Source organism: Solea senegalensis, linkage group LG11 (assembly GCF_019176455.1).
Source record: "Solea senegalensis isolate Sse05_10M linkage group LG11, IFAPA_SoseM_1, whole genome shotgun sequence".
NCBI classification, from domain to species: Eukaryota; Metazoa; Chordata; class Actinopteri; order Pleuronectiformes; family Soleidae; genus Solea; species Solea senegalensis.
The window spans coordinates 12,058,660-12,083,891 of NC_058031.1; the positions used below are offsets into that span (position 1 = coordinate 12,058,660).

The window sequence follows — 25,232 nt, forward strand, 5'->3', positions numbered from 1 at the left end:
TACAAAAAACTACTACTCATTTTAAAAATGGATTATTCGGGTTGTTTTTATGTGCTTTTATTATGCACTGTATCGTTTTAGTTTTTATGTTCTATTTCATTTATTTTTATTGGTGTCATCCTGTACAGCACTTTGGTCATCCTCGGTTGTTTTTAAGTGTGATCTATAAATAACATTTGAGTTGATTTATTGGAGTTAATTCGATTATTATTGAATTATTTTCATCGTAATTGGCTACTAGGTTTAAGGAGTTTCCCACCCTCTCATTTTAATGGCAGTGTGAGGAACTGGTGTTAAAACCTTGCAGGAAAAAAAAGTAGTGAATGTCAAAGACGGAAGACGCTGTAACAAAAAAAAAACACCCACACATTGCTAAACAATACTTAAAATACTTTATTCTTTGCACAACTGGTGTTTGGTACCTGATGGCACACAGGCTAAAACACAAAGTCTCAGTCTTGTGATTTGGTGATTATGGCTCAAGTTTCCTGAACTTGGCACCGTCTTTTGTTAATGCCATGCATAAAAAGAGCCAAGCTGGATTGTTGTACAATTTTGTGGTGCAGAAATCACACGAGCCACACCCTCAAACATAGTTCTGGATTTGACTGGTTGTCTCTTTTGCCTACATACCAGGTTTGTCCTGTCAATATTTTGTACAGTCTCTTCAATGTAAACACAAACACTACAATTGTAACTGGTCAGTAGTGTGGGCCTGTAAAGGAGCATTAATAACTTAAGGCCTGTACACATATGGCATTTTGGCTCACAGGCTTCTCAAACACTGGGTCAGACACTATTTAATGCATCACAAAAAGAAACAAAAAAAAATAAAATAATATATGGTGGACAACTGCTCTTCATATTATGCAACATAGTCCCAAAAACCTTCTTAAATTCCCTGTTACAGAAGGCAGCAGGACAAAAACACTTAATACTAGTCCTTAATGACAAGACCAGTCGTGTACAGCCATGCCAGGGGCCCCAGAAGTGCAATGTACAGTGAGGGTCCTTGAGTGACACAGACTCATTTTCCTATTGAAACAGAAAATGCAGTTGTTGCTAAACTAACTAGTCTCATAGACCACAGATTATGCACTGAACCTGCGTATGAAAATGCACGTAGTCTTCCAGTTTCAAAACACATTCTGGTTGTGAGGTTTCACAATATGGCCAACGTCATGTTTACATTTTGTAAATGGAAGTTCACAAATGCGCCTATTGGGCAATACCAGCCGTCAATCACACTGGTGTCCCCTCGTATGTGCCATGTTTTAAGGGCCCGAGCACTAACACAGTGGTGCGAGGACCTGTTGGAATTCCTGGAATGTTTTTTATTTTCTCCCCAAAAGGATCACATTTAACATTTTGTGTCGGTGTCCATCTTGGCGATGTGCACGTTTCATAAATGAACAAACTTGTCTGTACCAACATGAAAAATGTGTCAATTTGTACTACACACATCAGAGATGAAAAGTTATCAAAAGATCTTGCAGATTAAAAAGGGCGTGGCCATGTCAACCATCGGAATTTGGGCGGATTTTGACCATTCACCCTGCAACTTTGCCGTACATTGACCGATCTGCTCGAAACTTCATTCGTGAGTGAGACAACAGACCCGTTCAGACATCAGCACATAAAAACTGAGTCAAGAGCATAGCACCACCTGCTGGCAGGGCGGCGGCTGTGAGAGCCTGAAATTTGTAGGAATATTATTTACAAAATTGACATCATATTCTTTTGAAGAACTGTGAGTAATTGTTTACTTGCATGATAAATCAAGTGAGAAGTAGGTTTATTTCTCAAAAGACTTACAAAACACGATTTTTGAGTCATGTAAAACTGTTGCCACTCTTGTCTATGTAGATGGCATGAGGTTCCAAACAGTTGAAGGAGACTCTGGTAAAATTCTAGAAGTGAATCATCTGTAGATGTTTTTATTTGTGTGATTACAGGTTTAAGCAAAGTAAATACATTATATAATATTATATGGCAATAAGCCAGACTCACGCTTTCCCATTCCAATGCTCATTCTGGCTCCCTAGTTAATGTAAAGGTATCAATGCGGTGTTGACATTCTTGATGAACTATCAGCAAGAGCTTGGAAATGCATATATCTGGAAACATTACAATGCAGTTTTTAATTCTTTTGTTTGTCTTTTTTAAAAAAACACTGTTTTAAAACAATACTTGCGTGCCACGTGTGCATTAAGAGTTATTAGTCATTCGTCCAAGTCTCAGTTACTGTATCTTTGGCTTATCATTTCCTTTAACCTCAGCTAAGTTCAGCTAAGGCTGACTGTCGTGATCATCCTCTGGAGGAAACTGACTTGATGATGGTGCTGGTTGTGAAAGGTCATGCGATCACAACAGCCAAGGTTCAAAGGTCAGTACCAATTCACTACTCTAATCCCTTCCAAGATCACCAGGCCCCAAGCATGGCTAAAACTCAGCAAGCATTTAATTATTGCACATAACCTTAATTTTAGCACTGGCTTTGCAGTCAAATGACAGGTGAATAATTTAAGTAATGACCTGCATTTTCATAACATTTCAACAAGTGTGCATACACACAGACATGGCACATACCAAAGTAGTAAAATATCATATAAAAACACAGACGGGTATAAAATTCAACGCAGATGGTGCTGTGCATGTGCCGAGGGTTTCACTTTGAGGGTTATAGTTTTTTGGTTGTTTTTAGAAAGGAGTGTATTTTTCAGTCTTTTTCTTTTAGCCTAAAAAAAACCCAAAATCTCCTTTATGCTCTAAATTTCCCCATTCTTATTTGACTTGGTCTTCTCCTCCTCAACACATGTGAAAGTCCATTTCCGATGCTCTGGTTGTGGTCTTACAGTAAATATACCCTGTTGTAGAAGTGTATTGCATGGGGAATGAGAATATTCCTTGCAGTTTCTCATTTTCCATTTTTATTCCTCCTGAACTTTGGTTGCCTGTCCCTCTGTCGGAGGTCGATTGTGGAGGAATTGCTCTTGCACCATTTATACTGCTGTCATATTTTCCGTCCATGTCTCAGGCCTCTTTCTACACCTCTATAGTCTTGAAATATATCCTAGCATAGATTGAGTCTAGTTGACTGTGCAAGGCGTGGAAGGAGGGTCTCTTAGAGGGCTCAGCAGCCCAGCAGTCCATCATGATACGGTAAATATTCTGAGGACAGCGGTTTGGACAGGGCAGCCGAAATCCAGACGACAGCAGATCCAACACTTCCTTATTACTTTTTCCTAATAAGATAAAAAAAAGAAAAGAGAAGCACGAGCATTTGTTAAAACTGTTTTTTCTTTTACAGGCAAATAGACAGAAAATTCCACAGTTCAGTCGGCAAGCACAAGTGTGATTTTGTCAAGAGTCGCTGCACGAGGTTAACGTGCATGGATAAAGTCAACACAACTCTGACAAGGTGAGTGGCTTTAAAAAGTGCTTAAATGATAAGGATGGTGTGACTCAGCGTTTTCCTACTGTCAACAAATCCCATGCAAACATATACGATGGTGGGTTTCTCTCTACTTCATCTGAGCCGGGAATAAAAAATGTGAACAATGTAATGAAAAAAAGATCAATTATTTTTCAAACTGGATGAAATTCAGCATTTGTTGGACTCCATGACCACTGCTAAAACACCTGCTTTAATGGGTTTTTGACCAGTTTGAGATGATGCAAATGCACCACAACTGGCAGCGGAAATGGTGTTAAGCACCTTTTTCTCGCTTCATTGATTAAATTGATTGATAGATTTAATCTGTTCATGGGATTTGTTGACAATAAAAAAAAATAGAACATAAGTTCCATATAATGTATACGTCTTTAATTTCTAAACTAAATAAACATAAGTACAAAGCAATGAGTAGTGTACCTTCATAAGGCATTTTGCCACGTGACATCATCTCGTACAGCAGCACAGCAAAAGACCAAACATCCGATTTTACAGAGAAGCGCTGGTAAATCGCCGCCTCAGGAGCCGTCCACCGCACTGGGATCTTTGTGTTTCGACTCGCTGTATACACACTGTCCTGGGGGGGACAATCGGCAGTGCAAAAAAGACGTCTCTCCATTATGTCAGACACACACAGAGACACCAGGACCAATTTTACAAATTTTACAAATGAAGCAACGGTCTTGCCCTCCTTACCTTAATTATCCGGGCCAGTCCAAAGTCGGCCACCTTGCAGACCAGGTCGTCTCCCACTAGGATGTTCCTGGCTGCCAGGTCTCTGTGGACAATGTTCCTGTCCTCCAGGTAGGCCATGCCTTCTGCAATCTGACTGCCCATATAGATCAGATGAGCCGATGTCAACACCTGACCTTCAGCAGCTGAGAACAAAGACGAGCAGGTGGTGTTTTATAAGTGAGCAGGCGCGTGTTTGATAGATATAAGAAAAATAAAAACTCAAAAAAACACATTTGTATTCAAGACTGAGTCAAACAAGACAATGGATCCACTTTTTTCCAGTTTGTAAATTGTATCACAGTCGATTGCGATGAACAGTGAATCTGTTTTTCAGGAAGAAATCAAATTTGAGTTTTGAGTTTTGAGTCTGGGTTTGAATGTGTTTCTGTTTCTGCTTCCTGTTATATGATAAAACAAAGCACTTGAACAACAGCAATCCATATATGTGCAACTGTTTATACTCGGTCACTGTGGTCAGAACTGAGAGACTTATGCCAAGAGCAGAAAAGCACTTTCTTAACAATTCTCCAATATTTAAACGTTCTTAAATTAATTCAAATCGGAAAACGATTCAAAACTAAATGCATTAAAACACTGGAAGTGCTTCTCTCTGCAACACCAAGCAAAACTAATGCTTGGTTCTCTTTCAGAACCCCTTCATTCCCAGAAACTGCAGAATGAGCGACTATTTCATGCTGTGCAGTAAAGTCGGTGTTATTTGCACAACACATTATAAATTGTCTTCCAGTTCCAATAATCAGCTGCAGCATTTCACTGGCTGGTAAGGATGAGATTTGCAGGTGGAAGCATTTTAATGACAATAGGAGGCTGTTACTGATATTAGATCCTGTTTGTGTGAGGAGGAAATACGACGACTGGCAAACATAATCATTTTAATTTCCTCGTATTTGTGGTGGCTGAAGTTAACTGTATATATGCAAAAGACAGACAACCACACTGACCACATACACACGCATAGTGACTACCATCCACTGGTGTGAGAAAATATGAGTCCAACCACTCACACTTGCTGACTAAGGACTCCTCGTGATTAAAGCATTTTGTAAAACGTTGCAACATTTCTCTTCCAGAATGCAGATTATAATTCCACTTGCTGAGGATTGAAGTTGGAGGAGATTTAACGTCACTTGGGAGAGAGATTTACTGTCACAATTCAAAAAGGATGACGTACTTTCCTTTCTTTAACTTGAATTAACCCCAGCTCTAGTGTGTGTGCTGTGTGTGTGTGTGTGTGTGTGTGTGTGTGTGTGTGTGTGTGTGTGTGTGTGTGTGTGTGTGTGTGTGTGTGTGTGTGACTGAGGACTCACAGGCGAGGTAGGACTTGAGGCTTCCTTTGGTCATGAGTTCAGTCACGATATAGACCGGTTCTCCTCTGGAACACATGGCCAGCAGCTGGATGAGCTTCGGGTGGTGGAGGCTCTTCAGTGCATGAACCTCCTTCACAAACTCATCCTGCTTTGTGTCCTCTGCAGGAGGAGAGAGGAGAAAGAAAGAACCCTTGATGAGTTTGTCCTTCATTTCATGACCAATAACTGCATAGAGAACATGTTCATAATTAGCATATCTGTTTGGCACTCAAAGTCTCCTCACTGTAAATTATAGTGGAGAGTTCTTAGAAACAACTCAGTTAAGTTTGATTTATTTTATGTCATTTACTTTGTGTTGGTGTTGTAACATCATTAGTTGTATTAAAACTACACCCTGAAAGCACTGATAAGACCTCAACAGTTGTGTTTACATGGATCTATGCATCCATATACACCATAACTTCTTCATTGCTGCATTTATTTTTATGGTTGTCGATCAGCAGCATCAGAATGATCAGCCTCATCAGCATCAGTGTTGCGTGCACAATTTAAAACAAATATACACACACAGGCTTAACAATAACTCATTCTTCCCCGTGCTTCATTCCATGTGCGTTTTTTTTTAGCTTTGGCCTCTTGATCCTGAATGAACACTTGTGTTTTTGCTGTACTCCAGCAGCACTGTCTCCGTCACGATGCCCTGAATAATCAAACACCTGCAAGTCCACATTCCAGGTAGGATTCCTTACAGTATATGATGGATTGTTGTGCAGTTGTCAGGACAGGGAAGAAAAAAACCACACGATTACTTTATGGAGTCATAAAATCCTGACTCAGATTTGACCTGCAGCTAAGTGTGTCAGAAACAGACCTTCCTTTCATACACTGATCTCCTCAGTCACAGCTGTAACATCACACCCATATCAACGCAGCCTGTTGAGATCTTGTGTTAGGTGTCGCGAACACAACACAACTCATTCTAGTAAGAAACACTAAAGGTAACTGCTGTGTTTTTTTGTCCGTAAAATCCACAGGGTGTCATTAAATTCTTTTCTCCCTGCTTTCGTACCTTGTTTCAGCATCTTTATGGCAACCTTCTTGTTCTCCGTGGTCCACACAGCTTCCCACACCTCTCCAAAGTGCCCCTCTCCCAGCTTCTTGTGGAGCTTGAACTCCTCTCGAGGTCTCTCCCACGGCTCCATGTCGAACAGCTCCCGCTGCACAGAGATGAGAGGGTGAGTCCACAAAACAGACACTGCTGCAGAGTTTAACACACTCATTCTGTAGCGACAATATTTAGAGTGTAATACTCAATACCCAATTGCAAAGTTAACACTTTCTGATTAAGACATGGACACACAGATCATATTTGGGCATTTTATGTATATAATCATTTAGATCCTCTTGATTGTTAATGGTCAACAACAACAACGGGTCGATTTGGCATGACTGGTGATGGAAATCCATTCCCAAAAAAAAGAGGTCACATTAAGAAAAAAAGTTGGGTTTTAACAGATTTATGAGTTTGTTTATCTGTTCATATACAAAGTTGCAGCAGGACGTTCATCAGGGGGATGCTTTGCGATAGTTTTCCAGGCTGTGTGTAAACTGGGATATTAGTGGACTATTCATTTTAAGCAGCCATGTAAGGATTAGTATGAATATTGTCTTTTTAAGAAGAGGAGTACAAGCCAGAATATTTGTAGCATGGAAGAATAGAGATGGTGGGGAGAAAAAAAACTTGAGTTGGCACATTTTTCTAACACTGAAGGATTGTGCATCCAAAATATTGTTTGAATCATGAGTTTTACACCGACACTGAACAAGTCATGGTGTTGAGACACAGAAACAAGTCAGTGGGAAAGTACAGTTGTTTGATGTGTGAGATCAGACGGAGCAGTGAGCAACGCTGATGCCGACTGAAAGCAAGACTAAGGGAAGTGTTTCAGTAAAAAAAAAGCCTTTTATTATTCATCTCTTTAGTTTTGATTGTGTAGTTCAGGTTACCTTAAAATAGCAGAAAGCAGCAAGAAACAGCACCACGTGTAAGTTAAGTAATATAAAATATTGTGTTTACGCAGGTTTTTAGCAACCATCACACTAAAAAGTAAAAGCTGAAAATGTGTTATTTTGAAATTGCACACATTTTCTGTATGTGTTCCAATAATGTGATAGAGAAATAATTATACCCAAGACTTTTGCACAGTACTGTCTGTGTGTAGTTTGTACGTTTTTCTAGTTTTTCAGGATTGTTGCAAGATGACAGCTTTTCCCTCAGATGATGGATGAGCATATTACCACCATTGTGTGTAAGGTTAGTGAAAGATGAGCGAATGAGTGACTGAAAAGAAGAATTAGACGAAAGAATGCATGGCACGTTTACTTAGATTTTATGAGACATTTATTGTCACAAACAAATCAGATGCTACAAAAAAAACTTCAAGTGCTTTGATGGACATGAAATGAACAGACCAATGAAATGAGTAAGTTAAAATAAATTAAATCAGAACAATTGGAGACTAAAACGCTACAGATCAAGTTAAGTTTGAATACAGATTTAAAAAAAAGAACAAAATCAAGTGGTGTATATGGTGTTTATCAAAACAAGGTTCATTTGATTAAACACATTTAAGATTAGTTTTTAACACAATGATCTCTTTGTATATAAAAAAGCACAATATGTTCTAAAAAACAGACAAAAAAAATGTGTAAAAAGGCACTTGGTTACAGGCTGTTGCTCTACATAAAAAGAAAGAAAGATGATGTTTTGGATTTAAAAAATAACAAAAGAAAAACATTATCTCCCAGCTTCTTTTTTTCAAAGCAAAATTATGGCATTATGGAGTTATTTATTTTTATCCAACTAAAAAAATGATTTTCCTTATTTTATTTTTAGTTTGGACTAAAGAACTGCCACAAGCGCGTTAATAACACAGTCCACTGAGCAGTTTACTGGGCATTTAAAACACAGAATAAATCCACTTTTAGAAACCCAAAGCTAATGAATGAGTCACACATCAGACCACAAACCGCACCTTATCAGTTTTTATTGACCATGTCTCCCTAATGCCAGAGAGCGAGAGAGAGAAGACCTTTTGCCAAGTCGTTAAAGTGATTAAAAGTACAGTTTGTGGTCCTTTTTAATGGCAGAACATTTAACCACTGGAACATTTTACAACGACTAAATGCCTGCAAATGTCTAATTTTTCTAAAAGCAGATTTATTCTCGCGGCTGCCGCTTGCAGTGATCACTGTTGTTACCTTGAGATGTGCCACCGTTGTATCTACCACACATGAAGTTCCTCATCCTTAGATCCTCAAAGTCACACTGATATGAAATGTAATTGTACACTTAAATTTGTTTTATAATTATTATACTCAATATACTTTTATTAATTTAATCTGACGTCTGCCGTTTCTATGTTAAAAAGCTTGAGAATAGATCTTAGTTATGAAAAATATATGAAATAAATAAATAAAATATAATAAAAGGATGCAGTTTACATGTTGAACATGTAACAGCTTCATACAGAGGCCCGTGGTGTTCAGTGAAGAAGGAATGACGTCCTATTTAGATGGGTCCTTCCTCACACTAATATCCACAAGGCAAACATCATTTTCATGTTTTTCCACTTTCACTGGAGATAGTTTATGTCATCTTGCTGCTAATCTCTTTTCTCTGCGGTGGATTATGACTCAGGACGTCGACTGTGGGTGTAAATCTGCCATAGGCCGCGCGGCTCGTACGATCACAGCCTGCATGTATTTTACTGTTGGCCTTTACTTTATGGAAATTTCCTTTGTTGTATAATGGTCTCCGTTGGAAACACATTGAGTGACATCTTTTACTTATTTTCTTGGAAACCAGTTGAACTTTGTCCTGCACAGAAATTTCATGGACCAAATAAATCTGACTCTATATTAATTTAGCGGAACATTTTGAAGAAAAAGCCGTAGATCAAAGTTTAATATCACTATGAGTCGTAATGAAGGACACCACTGTTTTTTTCTGTAAAATTGCTCTGCACATGTGATGAATCGTTTTTTTTCTACGTGCTGGTGTGAGGACTATGTGTATGTGTATGTATTTGTGTGTCGGTGTGTCCACAGCCTCAGATTCAAAGCCTCTGCTGGAAGAGAAGAAGAGGGAGGAATCACTGAGTGGCCTCTGATAGAAAGATGACTCAAACACTTTTTTTTTTTATCCATGAGGCAAACACTGCAACTTGATGCTCATCTTTGATCCATTTCAAAAATGTCAAATAACATTTAATCCCTAAACATCACTTGATATTTTTGATGCTAGTGTCAGAGACGTGTGGTGTGTCGTTGCCGCTTTTCTTATTTTTCAGCAAAAAAAGACACTAACAATCCTCATGGAGCTTATTTGCCGAGTTGATGAATCATGAATAAAGTTTGTTGGTGGTTTAATTTTAAGCTGTGTTGCTGATACACTGCATGTAATTAAACTTTCTGAAATATTTTTATTCTGTGGTTGATTACACTGCAAATACTGGATTTGCTGCTCTGTATATATTTATGCACAAAAAGCAAGAGACGGACTTTATTAGTACGAGAAATCAGTTTTTATATTAGTATAATAGTGGCTTTTCCCAGAATGTAAACAGTGTCCGCCATCTTTGCTAAGTTATGCTAACAGGACAGAAGTGTCACTGGTAGACACGTAACAAAGAAAAGAATGAAGATATTTCTCAACTCGGGGGAAACTGAGGTTGAGAAGCAACATTTTTTAAAAATACGAGCCCTATTCTAATAATACAAAGCTAAATGCAAATCGTATTCCTTTAACCCGAAGCTATGAAAGCTTTATATTAGTGTTAGTTTTCACTGAGAACTATACAAATTAGATCAGAAGGTGCAAATATTTTACACATGTAATTAATATCATTATCATTTTAACACTTAGTATTAACATGAAATTATTTAGTTAACATTTTCAGCTGGTGAGAAAACCAGGGGAGGACACATACAGGTTGTTGGACTGATAAAAATGTCAAGTTACTGTTCCGTGGTTACAGAGTCTGAAAAAATAACTCAGAACATTGGAGTACTACATATTATTGTACCATATAAACCTAAATTTGTTAATTAATTCATTTTAGGTTACACACACCCCAGCAGTGTTCTACATTAGGAGACCAACTGCTTCAAATTCATTCAATGTGTCAACTTGCATTTTTAAGCATGAAAATGCTGTCGGCAAGTTCCTGTTTGTGATGTGGTCAAATAAACATTCAAGACTTTGATAGATCATCAAATTTGTTTGTGATGGATATTGGCAATAAAATTCAAATCATGATGTCCTTTGAGTAATGGCTCCCAACTTATTTTTAATTTATAAATAAAACATTTTTAACACAATTCAAGGCTGAGCAATATGACTAAAACAAAAAAAAAGTCAAAACATTTTCAAACTAGTTGATATATAGAATTGTATTAAGGCTGGTGAATACTTCCATAATAACATATATAATGATATAATTCATTATATGATTCATAAACATTCTTTAACTATATATATATATATATACACATATATACACATATACATACATACATACATACATACATACATACATACATGTATATATTTTTTTTATGAACACATTTTGGTTCATAAGCGTTAAAGAATGTTTGTGCAATGCTAAAATCATCATATCATTATATATGTTATAATGGAAGCCCTAACACAATTCTATATATCTATATGTAAATAGATGAAACCTGCTTTTCCAATACATCATGATGCCTTTTATATTTTATGTAAAGTGGTTTAAATGTCTTACAGTCAAAATGTGCTGTACAAAAACAGTGTTACAGTGCCAAATACATTTAATTAATTGATTTTTGACTGTGACTTCCGCATTTATTTACACACCATTCATTGGCATTCATTTACAGTTGTGCTTCTAGCCACCTGACAAATGTTTAAGGCTGCAACTAATATTAGTTATTTTATATATTATTTTCATAATCAATTAATCCGTCTTGTTATGGAGCAAAGAAACCAGAAAATATACACAATTAAATGGTTTAAAACTCAAGAGGGCTTGTTTTGATTATTAAAATAAACAAAACAGTTGGCAATTACTTTATTAATTGATTATTAATTGATGAATTGTTGTGTTTTAACATATATGTTTTTTTAATCCAACTGCTCCACTCTGTTTATCCTATGTAGTGATGGTGAATGTTGGGTTCATACAAACATTTTAATATCCGTAAAGTCCACAGAAGAATATGAGGAGTAAAGATGTGTCTTACCTGCTGGGCGCAGGGCTCCACCAGCAGCACTCCCAGGCTGCGAGTGTTTTTCTGATAGTAGGAGATGAGTTCTCCCAAGGTGGCGAAAGAGATTTTGTCCGAGACAAAGTATGCACCGATGATGGAGCGCTGAATCCTGAAGTGAAACACCTTCCCCTCACTCCGGGCTGCGGGAGGAAAGGAGGAGTTGGCGTGATCAGATATGCAAATTGTACAGTCACACCCACAGCCCAACCCAACACTCCAGAAATCAAGCAAACATGCAATTTACATACATTAAAATAAGTCTCTCACCATTTTGGTAAGAGGTAAATTCATGGAGCGTAACATGACGAGCAAAAAATAAAATGTGGAGTAAACTGATGAGACGTGAAATGAGTAACTGACGCAACCTGGAACTGAATCCCATAATGAAAAGAACACCTTTGTATACAGTCAAAAACTCTTATATACTCTGTATATATTAAGTCTATTTACATTCACACATACATAGAAACATAAGTACTTTAAAGGCACGGGATATCAAGTAGTAACACGAGGTAATTGTATTAATTGAAGGCAGAGGGCTTTTCAAATTACATCAGAAATGACATTGGGCCATTTGCATTGAATCAGTTCCATGTTTTAACGTAGAACTGACATTTATTTACATTTTAGCTGTCGGAGCTTCTCCTGTTGTCAGTAAAATTCTTATCCCATCTTATCTTACTAAGTGACAAAAAGTGACAGCCCTATACAGATTCTTTTATATAACTTGGCTAAGCATTGAATTTTAACCTGCTAGTGTTACTCAATATATAAACAAATGTTGTGGTCAGGACTAGTTTGAGGTTATTCTGATGTCCATACTCCATGTAACACATTCCCTTCGAGATTTGCATGTTACCAACCTCTCTGCTAACCGGGTGCCTTTATTCTACATAAAGTGACCTGAGCCATTTGTTTGTAGTCCATCATCATTGGAACTGTATATAGTAACATTTGCAGATATTGTTTGAAAACTTAATATATTTTGATAAAAGTTTCTTTAAAATACACGCCGTTTGATTAATGTGTACATGAATATTACTCATCTCTTCCTAGCAAAAATCCATACCCAATGTAAGCCAACGATTTAAGTGGATGGACAATAAAGTTAGTTATTAATCATAATCCATATTGATAAATATCTAAATTAATGAGACAGAATCAGTGATCCAAACACATGTCATTATGTGGCGTCACTTAATCATGGCACCGTCACAACAGCTGATACAGACTTGGACGTGATCATCTGCATGTTTTAATAGTTATGAGAGAGGGAATGACAGTAAATCAGACAGAAATGTGTTTAGTTGTGTGACAAAACAGTAAGTGATAGTGCTGTCTGTTCTGCCTTCACACACATGCATGTAGACGCACGGAGCACTGGTGCTGCATATTTCAGGAGGATAAGCACAATGAAAATTAAACATTCAATTGGAGGATTTTCCCTCTGGGACCTAAAGGACCTTGCCTTGATGAAGAGGGGGAGGGGTGAGAGACAGGGAGGGCAGATAGGTGGGAGAAGGAAGTCGATGCAAGGATGTTGAGAGAAAAAAAAAAAAAAAAGATGGTAAAGCCAGAGGGTGAAAGACAAGAAAGGACAAAGTAAATGAGGACTAAGGGGGAGAACAGGCTGGAGGTGATGGAAGGGTGTGAGGGGGGAAGCAGTAAGAGAGGATTTAAAGTCACAAATCACACAAATTTCCTGATACGGTGGACGTCCATTAGAGAATTGGCTGTAGGCCCATTCAGCGTGGCAGCGTTGTCTGAGGACGACAACTGGCTTCAAAACTAATGCGTGAGAAGACGAGCCAATGAAGTTCTTCATAGCATCTACGAAACACACACTTATCTAATAAGCTCACACAATTATTATGTAAAAAATAAACACGCAATCAGAACGATGCCACACTGTACAAGTATACACAAGGCAACATTGTATTCTCACAGAGTGAAGATGGTGGATAGCTGTTGTGCCCCAGGACACCAAAACAGTGGGGACAAGCAAATGGGAGGAGAATTTTACAGAATCCAACCAAACTAACTTTAATATCTTGTTTATTTTACATGCTGCTTTAGTGATATCCAAGTGTTCCAAGTGCTCTCTGGAGTAGGATGATGATTAGTCACAATGTTGGAAAACTGTCCGGTTTGTTTGCTTGTATGGAAACAGCCCGAGTCAAATGACGCCCAGAGCTCTGTGGTTCATCATTTCAGTTTATATGCATATCTGCTTTCCTTTGGAGGGCAAGATATTCAGCATCAGCCTGATACAACATTACTGGATCAGGTATCGGAAAAAGGAAACCATGAAATCTGCTGTGAAGAACAAAAACCCTAAATATCATAAAATGTGCTTCTCTAAGCACAGGCTGTAAAGAGAGACGTGTGCCAACAATATGGGGTAGAGCTGCACAGGTCTACCACGATGCAGCGCTAACGTCAGTTATGAGGACTTATTTTAAGCTGAGAGATGAAAAAAACAAATAAAACAACCAAGTGTAACTTGTACGGAGTGATATTGTCTCACACCGGGAAAAAAATTATATGGCAACACATCAAGTCAAATATTTAAAAAGGAAATAGAGGTGAGTCCAGCACACATGGGCACTGCCTTTAGGATAAACACCCTCAACAAACCAGGGAGGTCATAACTCAAAGCTCACTATCTGCAGTTGTTAAAGGAAAACTCCACCAACATCTTCAGAGAATCAAACATGCTTGAAACCACAGCTTTCATCCCTCAGGAGGGCAATCAGATTAGAGAGACTAAAGGCAGGCTTGATCTCAGTGAAAACATGGCTACCAATAGATTTTAGCAGCTTAACAAAACACATCTTACGAAATCTACTAATACACTAAAATCTTCTTAATCCCACAATATCTCAAGAATAGATTTAAAGCGCTGTAAGACTGTCTTTTCTGCCGGTAAACTGAATTTATAAAGCACTCACTCTCCCACACCAAAGTCCATCGAGAAAATCTGTGATTGTAGCTCACGGGGACACAGGAGCTGCTATTCTACTGCTGCCCCGTGTGCTCAGTTTGGGTCACTTCAGCAAATCAAAACAAAGGTTTTTTGGGTTTTTTTAAAGCCCAAATTGATAAAATAAGACAGTTAAACTTAATGATGGAGGTAGCAGTAGATCAACAACTCCTGCATGCTGTGATGTTAAATTGACAGTATTCTCTATGGGCTTTGGTGTGGGAGAGCGAGTGGTTTACAAAGCAGACCAAACTTCACTGTTTAAGCAGAAAACAGTATCCAACAGTGAGGTAAAGTAGATAATGTGTTGACTGATAACAAGCATGCCCGTCACTGACCATGAGACAGTACCTCACGCTAAAAACCCTGAACTATCCTTAATAAATGATGCCATTCAACCCAGAATGAAATGCTTATCCTACTCTGTTCAAAGCGAAAAAAAGACCCATCAACATCTCTTCAGCTGGTAAATTTCCTGAATTAGTCACTGTAAACATTTCTCAATGACCAAGCGTTCATTTATCTATTTAGTGCCACAACTTTCCCACCAACTTCACACGTTCCAAGGGTGAAACGGCTCCAGGGTGTTGTTCTCCGTGACATAATTATGACTCGCCCCAAAACCACTAACTGTTGTCTCTACATTATACTTTGCGTGTGTATTAAAACAAACACAATATGACACGTTCATTAATAAGCTCTGGAGGTGCTGTAAGCTCTTCTAATTATCTCCTGGCTTCAGCTCAACACTGAACAAAATCGACCAAATGAGACCGTATCAGTCGTCTCATCTAATTCCAGAGGAGAACGTGGATGTGAGTCATTTCTCAATTAACTCGCTGCTCGAGACACAAATACCTACATCATCACCATCGTCCTCATCCGTGTACAGCCAGGGACATTTGCCCTAGTTTTCAGTTAGCTCTACATTAACATGCCAAAGAGGATTTTAGAATTGAGTTTTAAAAACAATGGAATAAAAAGAAATGTGAAAAATAACCTATATCCGTTATGTCAACAATACAAGCCTGAACAACAAAATGTTTCATGGCATGTATTCATTTGAAAGTATAACATTGAATATGTTTCAGCTTAAATGATATGCTCGTTATTTAAATTTGATTCCAGTGGTTTGTGACACATTTCTCAAAATAATCAATATTCCAATTAACCAAACGTCACTTTGTTTTTTTAAATAGTTTTCTTCTCCATTCAAAAAAATGTTTTAAATTTAAAAATGTATTTTATTCTTTGCATTTTGATTCTGGGTCAGGAGTACTGGTCTTTAAGATAAAAACATTACTTGATTTTCCATTAAAAATTGGATTATACTGCCATAGATCATGTTATATATTGTATACATAGAAAAACCCATTAAAGATATTTAAGTCTCCACAAAAAAGATTCAATACATGAAAAACATAAATATTATACATTTAAAACCATCTTAGCAGCTGTAACAATTGTATCTCGGTTTATCTGAATAAACAAAAATAGTTTTCCGTCAGAGGTAAATCAGTAACAAAAATATTAATATATAGTTATAAATGTGTGAGTGTTGAGGGCAGTACGGGTAGGTCAAAATTTAGATTTGATGATATATCGTCATCCTTCCCCATATAGATATGTTGTTTAGTCTTGCAATGTATTGATTATCACCAAATTACTATATTGTGATATTATTATTATTATCATCATATCGTGAGGAACCCTGTGATTCCCACCCCTAGTGGGGAGGTATGCGAGAGGCAGCAGATGCACCACATATTCAGGGTGATCCAGACCTGAGGTATATAATATAATTTTCATACTTAATTTGCTGCAACTTTACATTCAGGGATTTCCAGACAATAGCTATTGAACTGCTATTTCATTTTAAACCTCGATCACAGAGGTCGACCTCTAACATGGCTGCTCGAGGGCATGTCGTGTCACCTCCTGCTCTCTGCTGCAGAAGCAGAAATCGAAGGCAGGGAGAGTAAGGTCGACGGTGGCTGGAGACCCTGAAGGACAAGGGCTGTGGTGGCTGGGGATTTGCTGGATGTGTATGTGTGTGTGTGTGTGTGTGTGTGTGTGTGTGTGTGTGTGTGTGTGTGTGTGAGATGGGTAGACGATGGGAAAAGTGAGGTCACATGTTATGAAGGTTGAGAGCTCAATGCACTGCGACTCAGAAATTTGAGCAAACAAAGAAACTGCAAGACAATTCAACCTGCAGCAGTTCAGCCACAGGAGTCACTTTACAGTCACGTGTTTCACACACTGTTGTTTTTATTTTTTTGCCTTCACACAACAAGCTGAGCTCTGCATCCTCACTGCTACTCTGCTGCTTCATAGCTGAAATTGAACTCCCTTCTCCTCCACCACCACTTTCCCACACCTCACATGGTTTGGGAAAGTAAAGATGCAAATGAAGTAAAGAAATCATAGATATAAGATGAAGAATTTATGAATATTTGAAACTATGTTCCACATAGTCCTGATGAAGCAGATTAAGGAACTGGAAGCAGGTTTTTTGATGCTTTACTACTAGAAGTCAGACACCTTTCAACACCTATCAACCTTGAGAGAATGAGGTCCTTGTTGAAGTCACTGTATTAGAACCATAACAAGCTTCAAGAAACACAAATAAAAGAAAAATATTAAACAAGTTTATAAAGGGAAGGTACAATAAAGAAGATAGGAGGAGAGGAAAAGAAGAAGAGAATTAAGGGATTAAGAGAGCGGGCCACGTTACAGCTACAGTTGAGTTTTGTTGGTATTGCTTACCAGAGATTGTGTACTCATTACTGTGGCTCTCACTGATGCGAACCAGGAACGAGCCATCTTTATTTTGGGAAGCCAGGAGCAGCTTCTCAGCTTTCACTCTGTTGATGTTGCCGTAGTACCACCTGAGCAGAGAGAGGGAAACACGGACAGGTGGGAGACAAAGAGAAGAAGAGCAGAGTGACTGGGTGCTCATGAACCGTCATTGAATAGAGTTGATCACAAAATAACATAAGGAGGCTGTGCAGACACACACAAGAAAGAGTTGTATGTGAAAGAACACACACAAGATAAACATGACCAAACTAATTATTGTTACATAATATACAGTAACAAACTGGTCCAGTGAGTTACAGCAGCAGCAGAATTCAGTAAACACTTCTGTAGCGACATAAACTACAGTCAAACCTGGGGTTGTTCAGGTCAAGAGAATATATGTGGTGGAATCCAAGATAAGACGGTAATAACGACCGTCACAGGGACAGTGTTTGTGCGATTGTTCCTGCCTGGTTTGCTCAGATATCAGAAACTGACCTGTATTTACTTTGAATTATCAGGCAGGGCGGGTCTGCGCTCCATGACACTCAGGTTTCACTGAAACTAACAAGCAGCAGCACAAGATCCAGGATGCAACACTTCAGAAAACCAGACGTTGGAAATATAGCTTATATATCAATAAATAAGGTGGGGGTAAAACTGTTTTTTAAATGGCAGACCATGTGGCTCCTTCCTGTAGGTCAAAGCAGGAATAGTTAGCATTTCAAAGTTACCTGATAGGTGTAAGAATACAGATACAGTTTCCAACTAACTGTGTATTTCATTGTTATAGACGAGTAGCTCTCTCAACACTGTCACAATTCTGACCAAATCATTTAATTCATACTGTTCACTGACATACACATCTGTCAGTGATTACACACAGATCATAAAGTTTATCTAAGGTCCAAAAAGTCACTCTGCAGTGCAGACGGGAGACAAACACCAAACCATGAGGTCCAGGAAACTCTTTATAAATGTCATGGAATAATTGTGAAGCACTGATCAGATCAAACTCATCAAAAAAGTATTTGTTTTTTTTTCCAAGCTCCACTTTCTAAAGTCAGTCCTCAGTCCCAACTGAGTAAAACCTGCCCCACACTAGAGGATGACTGGACAGATTTCTGTTCTGATCTGGCTCTCATCCAATGACAATGCTTGGCAAATCTATGTACCAAGTTTGGTTAAAATATGTTAAATATACGTTGAACTCAGCTTGGCCCAAGGGTTCCAGTGAAGTCAAAAGTTAATGTACATAAATGCATGTCCAACTTTGTCCTGTTGATGGCGCTAGAGCTCTCGAGCTTGCGTTGCTTACACAGTATCACCACTTGAACCCAAGTAACGGGTGGTCTGCTGTTAAATTATTACAATATTGGGGAATTATTACATTGTCAGGTTTTATTACATTTTCAATGGACTCAAGTGCAAATTTTTATTACATTATCGAGGTTATTACATTATCAGGGATTTATTACATTATCAGGTTCTACAATCCTCTTTAGAGATAGAAGAACAAGATAGACAACCATCTCTCATCTGAGCAGGTCTCCAACTGTCTCAAACACAAGACTCCACACAAACGCCATCAAAAATCTGTGTAGACAACGAAAGGTGACAAAATATCCATTTGCTCAAGACTCATTTGGAGACTTAACCTAAGAAGACTCAAATCTGTAGTGGCCACCAAAGCGGTGATAAATACTTTAAATGAGAGATTACAGCTGTAATGTTTCATAATTCAGCAAATACTCTGTCACCACTTGACTTTTGATGTGACACGTGTTTTCAAATTCTTGCATTTCTGTTGCTCAGTTTGAGACTTGTGTGTGGATGAGTCGTTTGTTTGCAGACCTGCTTGCTTTTAAACTGCCCCTGGGGACTATTTTTGGATTTGAATAAATGAATTAGATTAGACTCATCTAAATGTTATGGGGATGTTCGCTCAGTGTCTCTTAATGCATCAACATTCCTCAGACGAAGTCAGTGATGCTATTGTTGTCAGTCAGTTGTCCTCATCTCGAGTGTTAGTGCCGCGTTTGACAGCCAGCGAGACACGAGGACTCAGTGTGGCGTCAGGTAAGTTAGAAGAGACAGTGAAGTGAGCGAGAGTGAGTGAGTGAGAGCGCGCTCTGCTGAAACATGATGATTCCCTGTGGCTGAATGAATAATGGAGGACCTGCAGCTGCAGAGCGGTGAACACATGAAGGCTCTCTGCTACTTTTAGATCCACACTGCTTCTTCAGCAGAAGCAGCAGCAGCAGCAGCGTCGGCAGAGAGTGATGGTTTTACCTCCACCGATTTGCATTCAACAATGCTTTGAACGGCGGGAGGACATGTCAATACTTTGATCCTCAGGCAATTACTCACTGAACCTAATTAGAACTGATAGTAAGGTTTACTGTGCAGAAGTCGGCGACATCGACAGCAGTGAAGTTGTATATTCCACGTAAAGAATAACACTCATCTCATCCCGCAATTTCCAAACATGGAGACAAAGCTGTGGTGGATCTTCAGAGCAGGAGTTTAGTTTGTCTGCTCTGAGCTGGCACACAGAGGAAACCCCTCCCACAAAGTACTTAAGAATATTACATTCCATTTCTGCACACAGATCCCTCAAATCCAACGCAATGGTATGTGTGACTAGTTTCAGCTTCTCAAATGTGACAATGAATGAAAGATCTAAGGGTTGGTTGAAGAAAACAAGGTACCTGAATGTGTTTGTCACAAGTGCTTTGGGAAAATGTCCCAAGGCGTTTGTGACCTGATCCCCAGAATATTTAATGGTAGTGAAAATGTCATGTTTGGCAGCAGCAGTCCATATCAAACATGATTTAAGACTCCGAAACTGGAGGCAGGCGTTTGTCATTGTTGGCAAATAATTACTTAGTTAATTATCACAACAGTCTGATCAGTCAGTCACTTCAGCCCAATTTAAAAATAACCCATCCATCATATCAGAGACAAGGTCAGTAAATGTGACATTTCATCCTGATGTAAAACTTAAAAAGATAATCGAAACGCTTGCCTTTCCAGTCAGTGGACGAATAAATTAATTTCCTCAGAGGAAATTGACCTTTAACTGTTAGACATTTAAGATTTATCATTCATCATCAGTCTCGGCTTAATAGGCCTGAAACTCAGGTGTTTTCATTGGCCTGTTATTTACTCTACTGATCAGACATTTGTCCATGTGATATATAATATAAAGACAATGTTTTTTCTGCTTCTCCAAATAACTCAAATTTTGGAGAATCACTTTAGCTGTAGTAGCTACGTAGAGCTGCACCTAACAATTCAATTTTACTTGCAAAGCACCAAATCACAACATACAATATCTCAATAAGACACTGTACACAGTAAGGTGAAAATCTTCACATTATCATAGAGAGAAGAGAAACCCAACAATCACACAACAAGCAAACACTAGGCAACCACACTCAAAGATGTGCGGCCATCTGCCTCGACCGGTTGGGGAGAAAGGATTAGATTATTTTTACTACTGGTGACTGATATGACGATCAATTTCTCAACTGACTGAATAGTTGTTTTTCCTTCCATAAAATGCAGAAAATTGGTGCAAAATATTAAATCACTATACTCCCCAAACCTTAAAATGAAGACACGGTTATCTATCATATCCACAAACTAAATAGATTATAGATTCAGTTGGACTAACATCTCTTAAATGTTGGTGAAGGTTCTCGTCATCCAGGTCTTATTTTCTTCAGTATAGTTGGAAAAATCCAAGGACTGAAGAAAACCTCTTTAATATGTCGTGGAATGTCATGAACTACATGGGTTGGTGCCGTCATTGTGACCCGATTGATTTATTACAATGATTTCATTTCCTTATTGTTCGTTTGTTTTATTAGTGGTTGTATTTCTGGGACTGCTGCAGGCCCACCTCTGTGGATTTAGCCTACTCAAAGCTCAGTCAGATGTTTTTGAACCAAACTTCTCCAAATCCAAACAAACACAAACATTTACAGTGGAAACAGTCAGTCACAGTGTCACAGTGTGTGCGTCCTATACATAAAGACAGAAAGACTGGCCCAACAGCAGGTGAAACCGCAGATCTGACACAAAGGTCACTCGTGGGTGATAATAATGAGCAGTGGGACTGAACACTGGTGTTGGACGCAGAACTCACTTGTGTTTGGCGAACTCGTCCTGCAGCAGAGCCACGTAGTTCGCCGGGATCAGTCCAGACTCCAGAGAGCCGGTCAGCTTCTTGGCCAGCACGTACTCCCCCCGCTTCTCGATCACCGACAGTTTGTCTCCCTCCTTCACCGTCAGCTCGTCGTCGCTGCGGGCCTCGAAGTCGAAGAGCGCCGCGTACAACTGCACCGGCCGCTTCTTCGGCGACGGAGCGCGGATGTCGCCGGACACGGTGCGGATCTCCGCCGCCTGCGCCGCGGGGTTCGCGATGACATGGTCGTGGTTTGGGACGGTTGGGTAGCGGAAGTCGGGCCATATCCAGTTCCATAGCCGGCTACAACACGGCATACATGAGCGGCAGCAGCCTTCCATCCCGGGACATGAAGGAGCGGCGGCAGGTTTGATCCAGGCTTCTTTTATCAGTCCGCCGAAAACGGCCTTTTACAGCCCACAGGCACCAGCCGCGCACAGCTCCGGTTTCCCTCTCGTCCTCTCGCCGGATACATAATGCACCGCCAGCAATAGTTGGGGTAGATTAGCCGGAGGAACCGGTTTTTTCTGTTGAGACGGTGGATCTTAGCGCACGGCGGCTGCGGGAATGCGGAAACGAGGATTAAAGACAAGACAAGTGGGATCTTCTGTTCCCTGCAGAGAGTCGGCAGGTGCGACCCGAGACAACAAACCCCGACATGTTAAAGCACGGCTCCCCGAGAAGGTGCCCCGTTAATCCGCCGTAATCTGGAGTTAAAGAGTGGGAATGATGCAGAATCAACTCAGGAGAGAAGAAAGAGGGAGAGGTGAAGGTGAGGAAGCGGCGCTGTGCGTAAAAAGTTTGGGTTTGGCGCTAAGAGAACCACACCTCCTGCTGTTATTCACACACCTGCGTACTGAAGGGCACTAATGAGAGAGAGACAGGGAGGGGAGAGCGAGGGAGGGGGAGAGAGAGAGAGAGAGAGAGAAAGAGAGAGCGTATGTCTTTTTTGGCTACTGGACAATTTTCTCTCGCTGAAGGTCATTTTGTTTGAGGGAATATTATGAATAATGTGAGTAATTAAGTGTGCTTCGTCAGTAAACCATGTAATCTTATTTTCCTCTTCACATAATGGAGACGCGAATGTTTTATTCCGTTATAATGTGTTCTCTTTTTTTGTGTAAAAATATAGAGTCCAAACAAAAAGACATTTGTACACATACAATCAATACAAATCCCATTAAACATTAACCCACCCAGTCAGCTTCGTGTATTATATTGTTTTATACTTGTCTTATTCAAACATTATAAAGCACTTTGTAACCTTGTCTTGTAGAGTGCTATACAAATATAGATCAATAGTCATTATTATATTAAATAAAAAACCTCCACAATCACATGTGCAGATGGAGTTATGTCCTAGGTTTTTTTAAAATAATATCTGCTATCCTACATTAGTTTTGCATCATCACTGCAGAAAACTGAAGGCTGATGAAGCCACGGGGTGAAGTGAACACCAGAGGATATTTTTGTCAACTCAGCATCAACCCTCAGTTTGATACATTCACAAATTGGATTTGTTTGTAATCTGCAGCTTTAAGAGGGGACACACAGTCTACAATCTTCAGGTGGAACTGTCAAACCTTTGACATCGGAACCTCAGCATAACAGTAGACTCTGGCTCTTTCATTAGGGATTTGCACACAAATGAAAAGTACCGGGGAAGGACAGGGGAACTCACAAAAAAGTAAAACTTCTTCCAAATTCATCTTTTCCTGCAGTAAAGTTATAGCTATACTGTTGATGCTTCTCTCAAAGTCTTGTGAGACCACAAAAAGATCTACAACATGGTAGTGAAGACGCTGAGATGTTTGATGGGAGTGACCAGGATAGAAAGGGTTAGAAATTTGAGGGGCAGTTCAGGTTGAGATGGTTTGGTCACATGCAGAGGAGGAATAGTGATTATAATGGTGAAAGGATGTTGAAGGTGGAGCTGCAAGGCAGGAGGAAAAGAAGAAGAAGACCACGGAGAAGGTCCATGGATGTTGTGAAGGAGGACATGAGGACAGTTGATCCATAAACCTTCTCCATGGACGTTGTGAAGGAGGACATGAGGACAGGTGTGTTGTAATAGAAGAGGACATAAGGGATAGGACAAGATGGAGGCAGATGATCTGCCGGGGCGACACCTAAAGGGAGAAGGTGAAAGAAGAAGATATTCTGGAGTAAATGATTTCTCATCATTGATCTGCACCTTTAGATTTTTCACTCACTGGAATAAAGAATCGTCTCAGTTTGATAGATAGCACACTGTTTTATTAGTATATTTAGCTTTGTGACGTACAGCTCGGGAGAAAACCAACGTAATCCAAAACAAACAAAAATAAATGGTCACATTTTTTTTTTAAAGTCCAGAAACAGTTCAGCCTTAGCAGTGACATCACACAAAAGAAAGCTCAGTTTTTTTTGTCTCCATCATTGGTTTCTTTGTCATGGACCCGAGTGATATGTTCTCATTGTTTTTAGGCTAAACAACTGCACTCGTACCGCTCCAACAGAGCCAACAACAACAACAACAACATAAACGAACAAAAAAAGCCCAAAAATTAAAGAAAAGAAAAAAATAAACCCTAGATTTATTTATAATGTCTTTTTTTCCCCCCAATCATTAAAGATGCTTCACATATTAGTAACACTTTTCTAAAGAATCAAAATAATTAGCCACAGGTACTGGAAAAAAAAGGTATTCACTGTTATACATAATAATAAACACAATAAATATAAAAAGAATTTTTGATATAATTTAAATGGTATCAAAGAGAGAGGGAAATGGGCCTTCAGTTCCACGTGTTTTTTTACAAAAGCGATGTCCACTTCTTCTTTCTTTTCTTTTTTTTTTACCTGAGGTTGAGTTTTGTCATCTGCAGTTTTTAAGTTTTGCTAAATATACTAATAGTCTAAAAGACCCAACACAAAGGGTCTGTAATGGCTTATCATTCACTGAGGAATCATCTCCACCAGATTGTGGTCAAACCAGTGGAGGATTTTGTTTTTGTTGCGGCCCCACTGTGATTCTATGTGTGGTGGAGTTAACCAAGTAGTCGGTGGTCAGTCTCCTCATCCACCAGAGCCAAACGAACACACAACTGACAGAAAACAACAACAAAAAAACTCCGATCATGCAGGGGCGCCTCATTTTTCATCTTCAACCGCAACCTTTTCTCACAAAGAGCAGAAGGTCAAAGTTGTTAACCTTTAACATTTAACACAGGTGCATCTAAAGTATCTCACTACTGAACGAATGCTCTCAAGTCATTCAGTTAGAATGTAGTTTGAAAGAATCAAAACGGTGACGAACGAAATTCAAAATGTCCCCTTGTGGGTGTGAAATGGGGATAATTGTATTCAGACTCAGTCCCATTTCCCTTCAGTGTGTGAAGGAGTCAGATTAAGTGAAAACACGAGCATGAGGAGAGCGAGAGACAGAGG

General features: G+C 39.1%; 2 protein-coding genes and 1 long non-coding RNA gene across 9 annotated transcripts in view; 2 read left to right on the forward strand and 1 right to left on the reverse strand.

The window, feature by feature from the left end:
* The window catches only part of samd11 (sterile alpha motif domain containing 11), a 1,171,052-nt gene that overhangs the window by 21,861 nt on the left and 1,123,959 nt on the right, over positions 1-25,232 (forward strand). The gene's annotated exons all lie outside the window — the stretch shown is intronic.
* LOC122777101 (tyrosine-protein kinase SRK3-like) lies at positions 374-22,659 on the reverse strand. The gene is made up of 8 exons (XM_044038098.1): positions 21,765-22,659; positions 17,579-17,700; positions 11,803-11,969; positions 6,587-6,734; positions 5,518-5,676; positions 4,151-4,332; positions 3,875-4,031; positions 374-3,245 (listed from the first exon to the last, which is right to left on the reverse strand). The coding sequence occupies exons 1-8, from the start codon at positions 22,142-22,144 to the stop codon at positions 3,046-3,048; spliced, it is 1,515 nt and encodes a 504-aa protein (XP_043894033.1). The 5' UTR covers positions 22,145-22,659; the 3' UTR covers positions 374-3,045.
* LOC122777136 lies at positions 2,324-10,000 on the forward strand. 4 transcript variants are annotated; one of them, XR_006361285.1, is made up of 6 exons: positions 2,324-2,386; positions 3,311-3,421; positions 6,144-6,252; positions 6,597-6,752; positions 7,724-7,831; positions 9,628-10,000. It is a non-coding gene; the product is annotated as an uncharacterized LOC122777136 (long non-coding RNA). The 4 variants fall into 4 exon arrangements; XR_006361287.1 differs by having other exon boundaries at positions 7,740-7,831; XR_006361286.1 differs by having other exon boundaries at positions 7,757-7,831.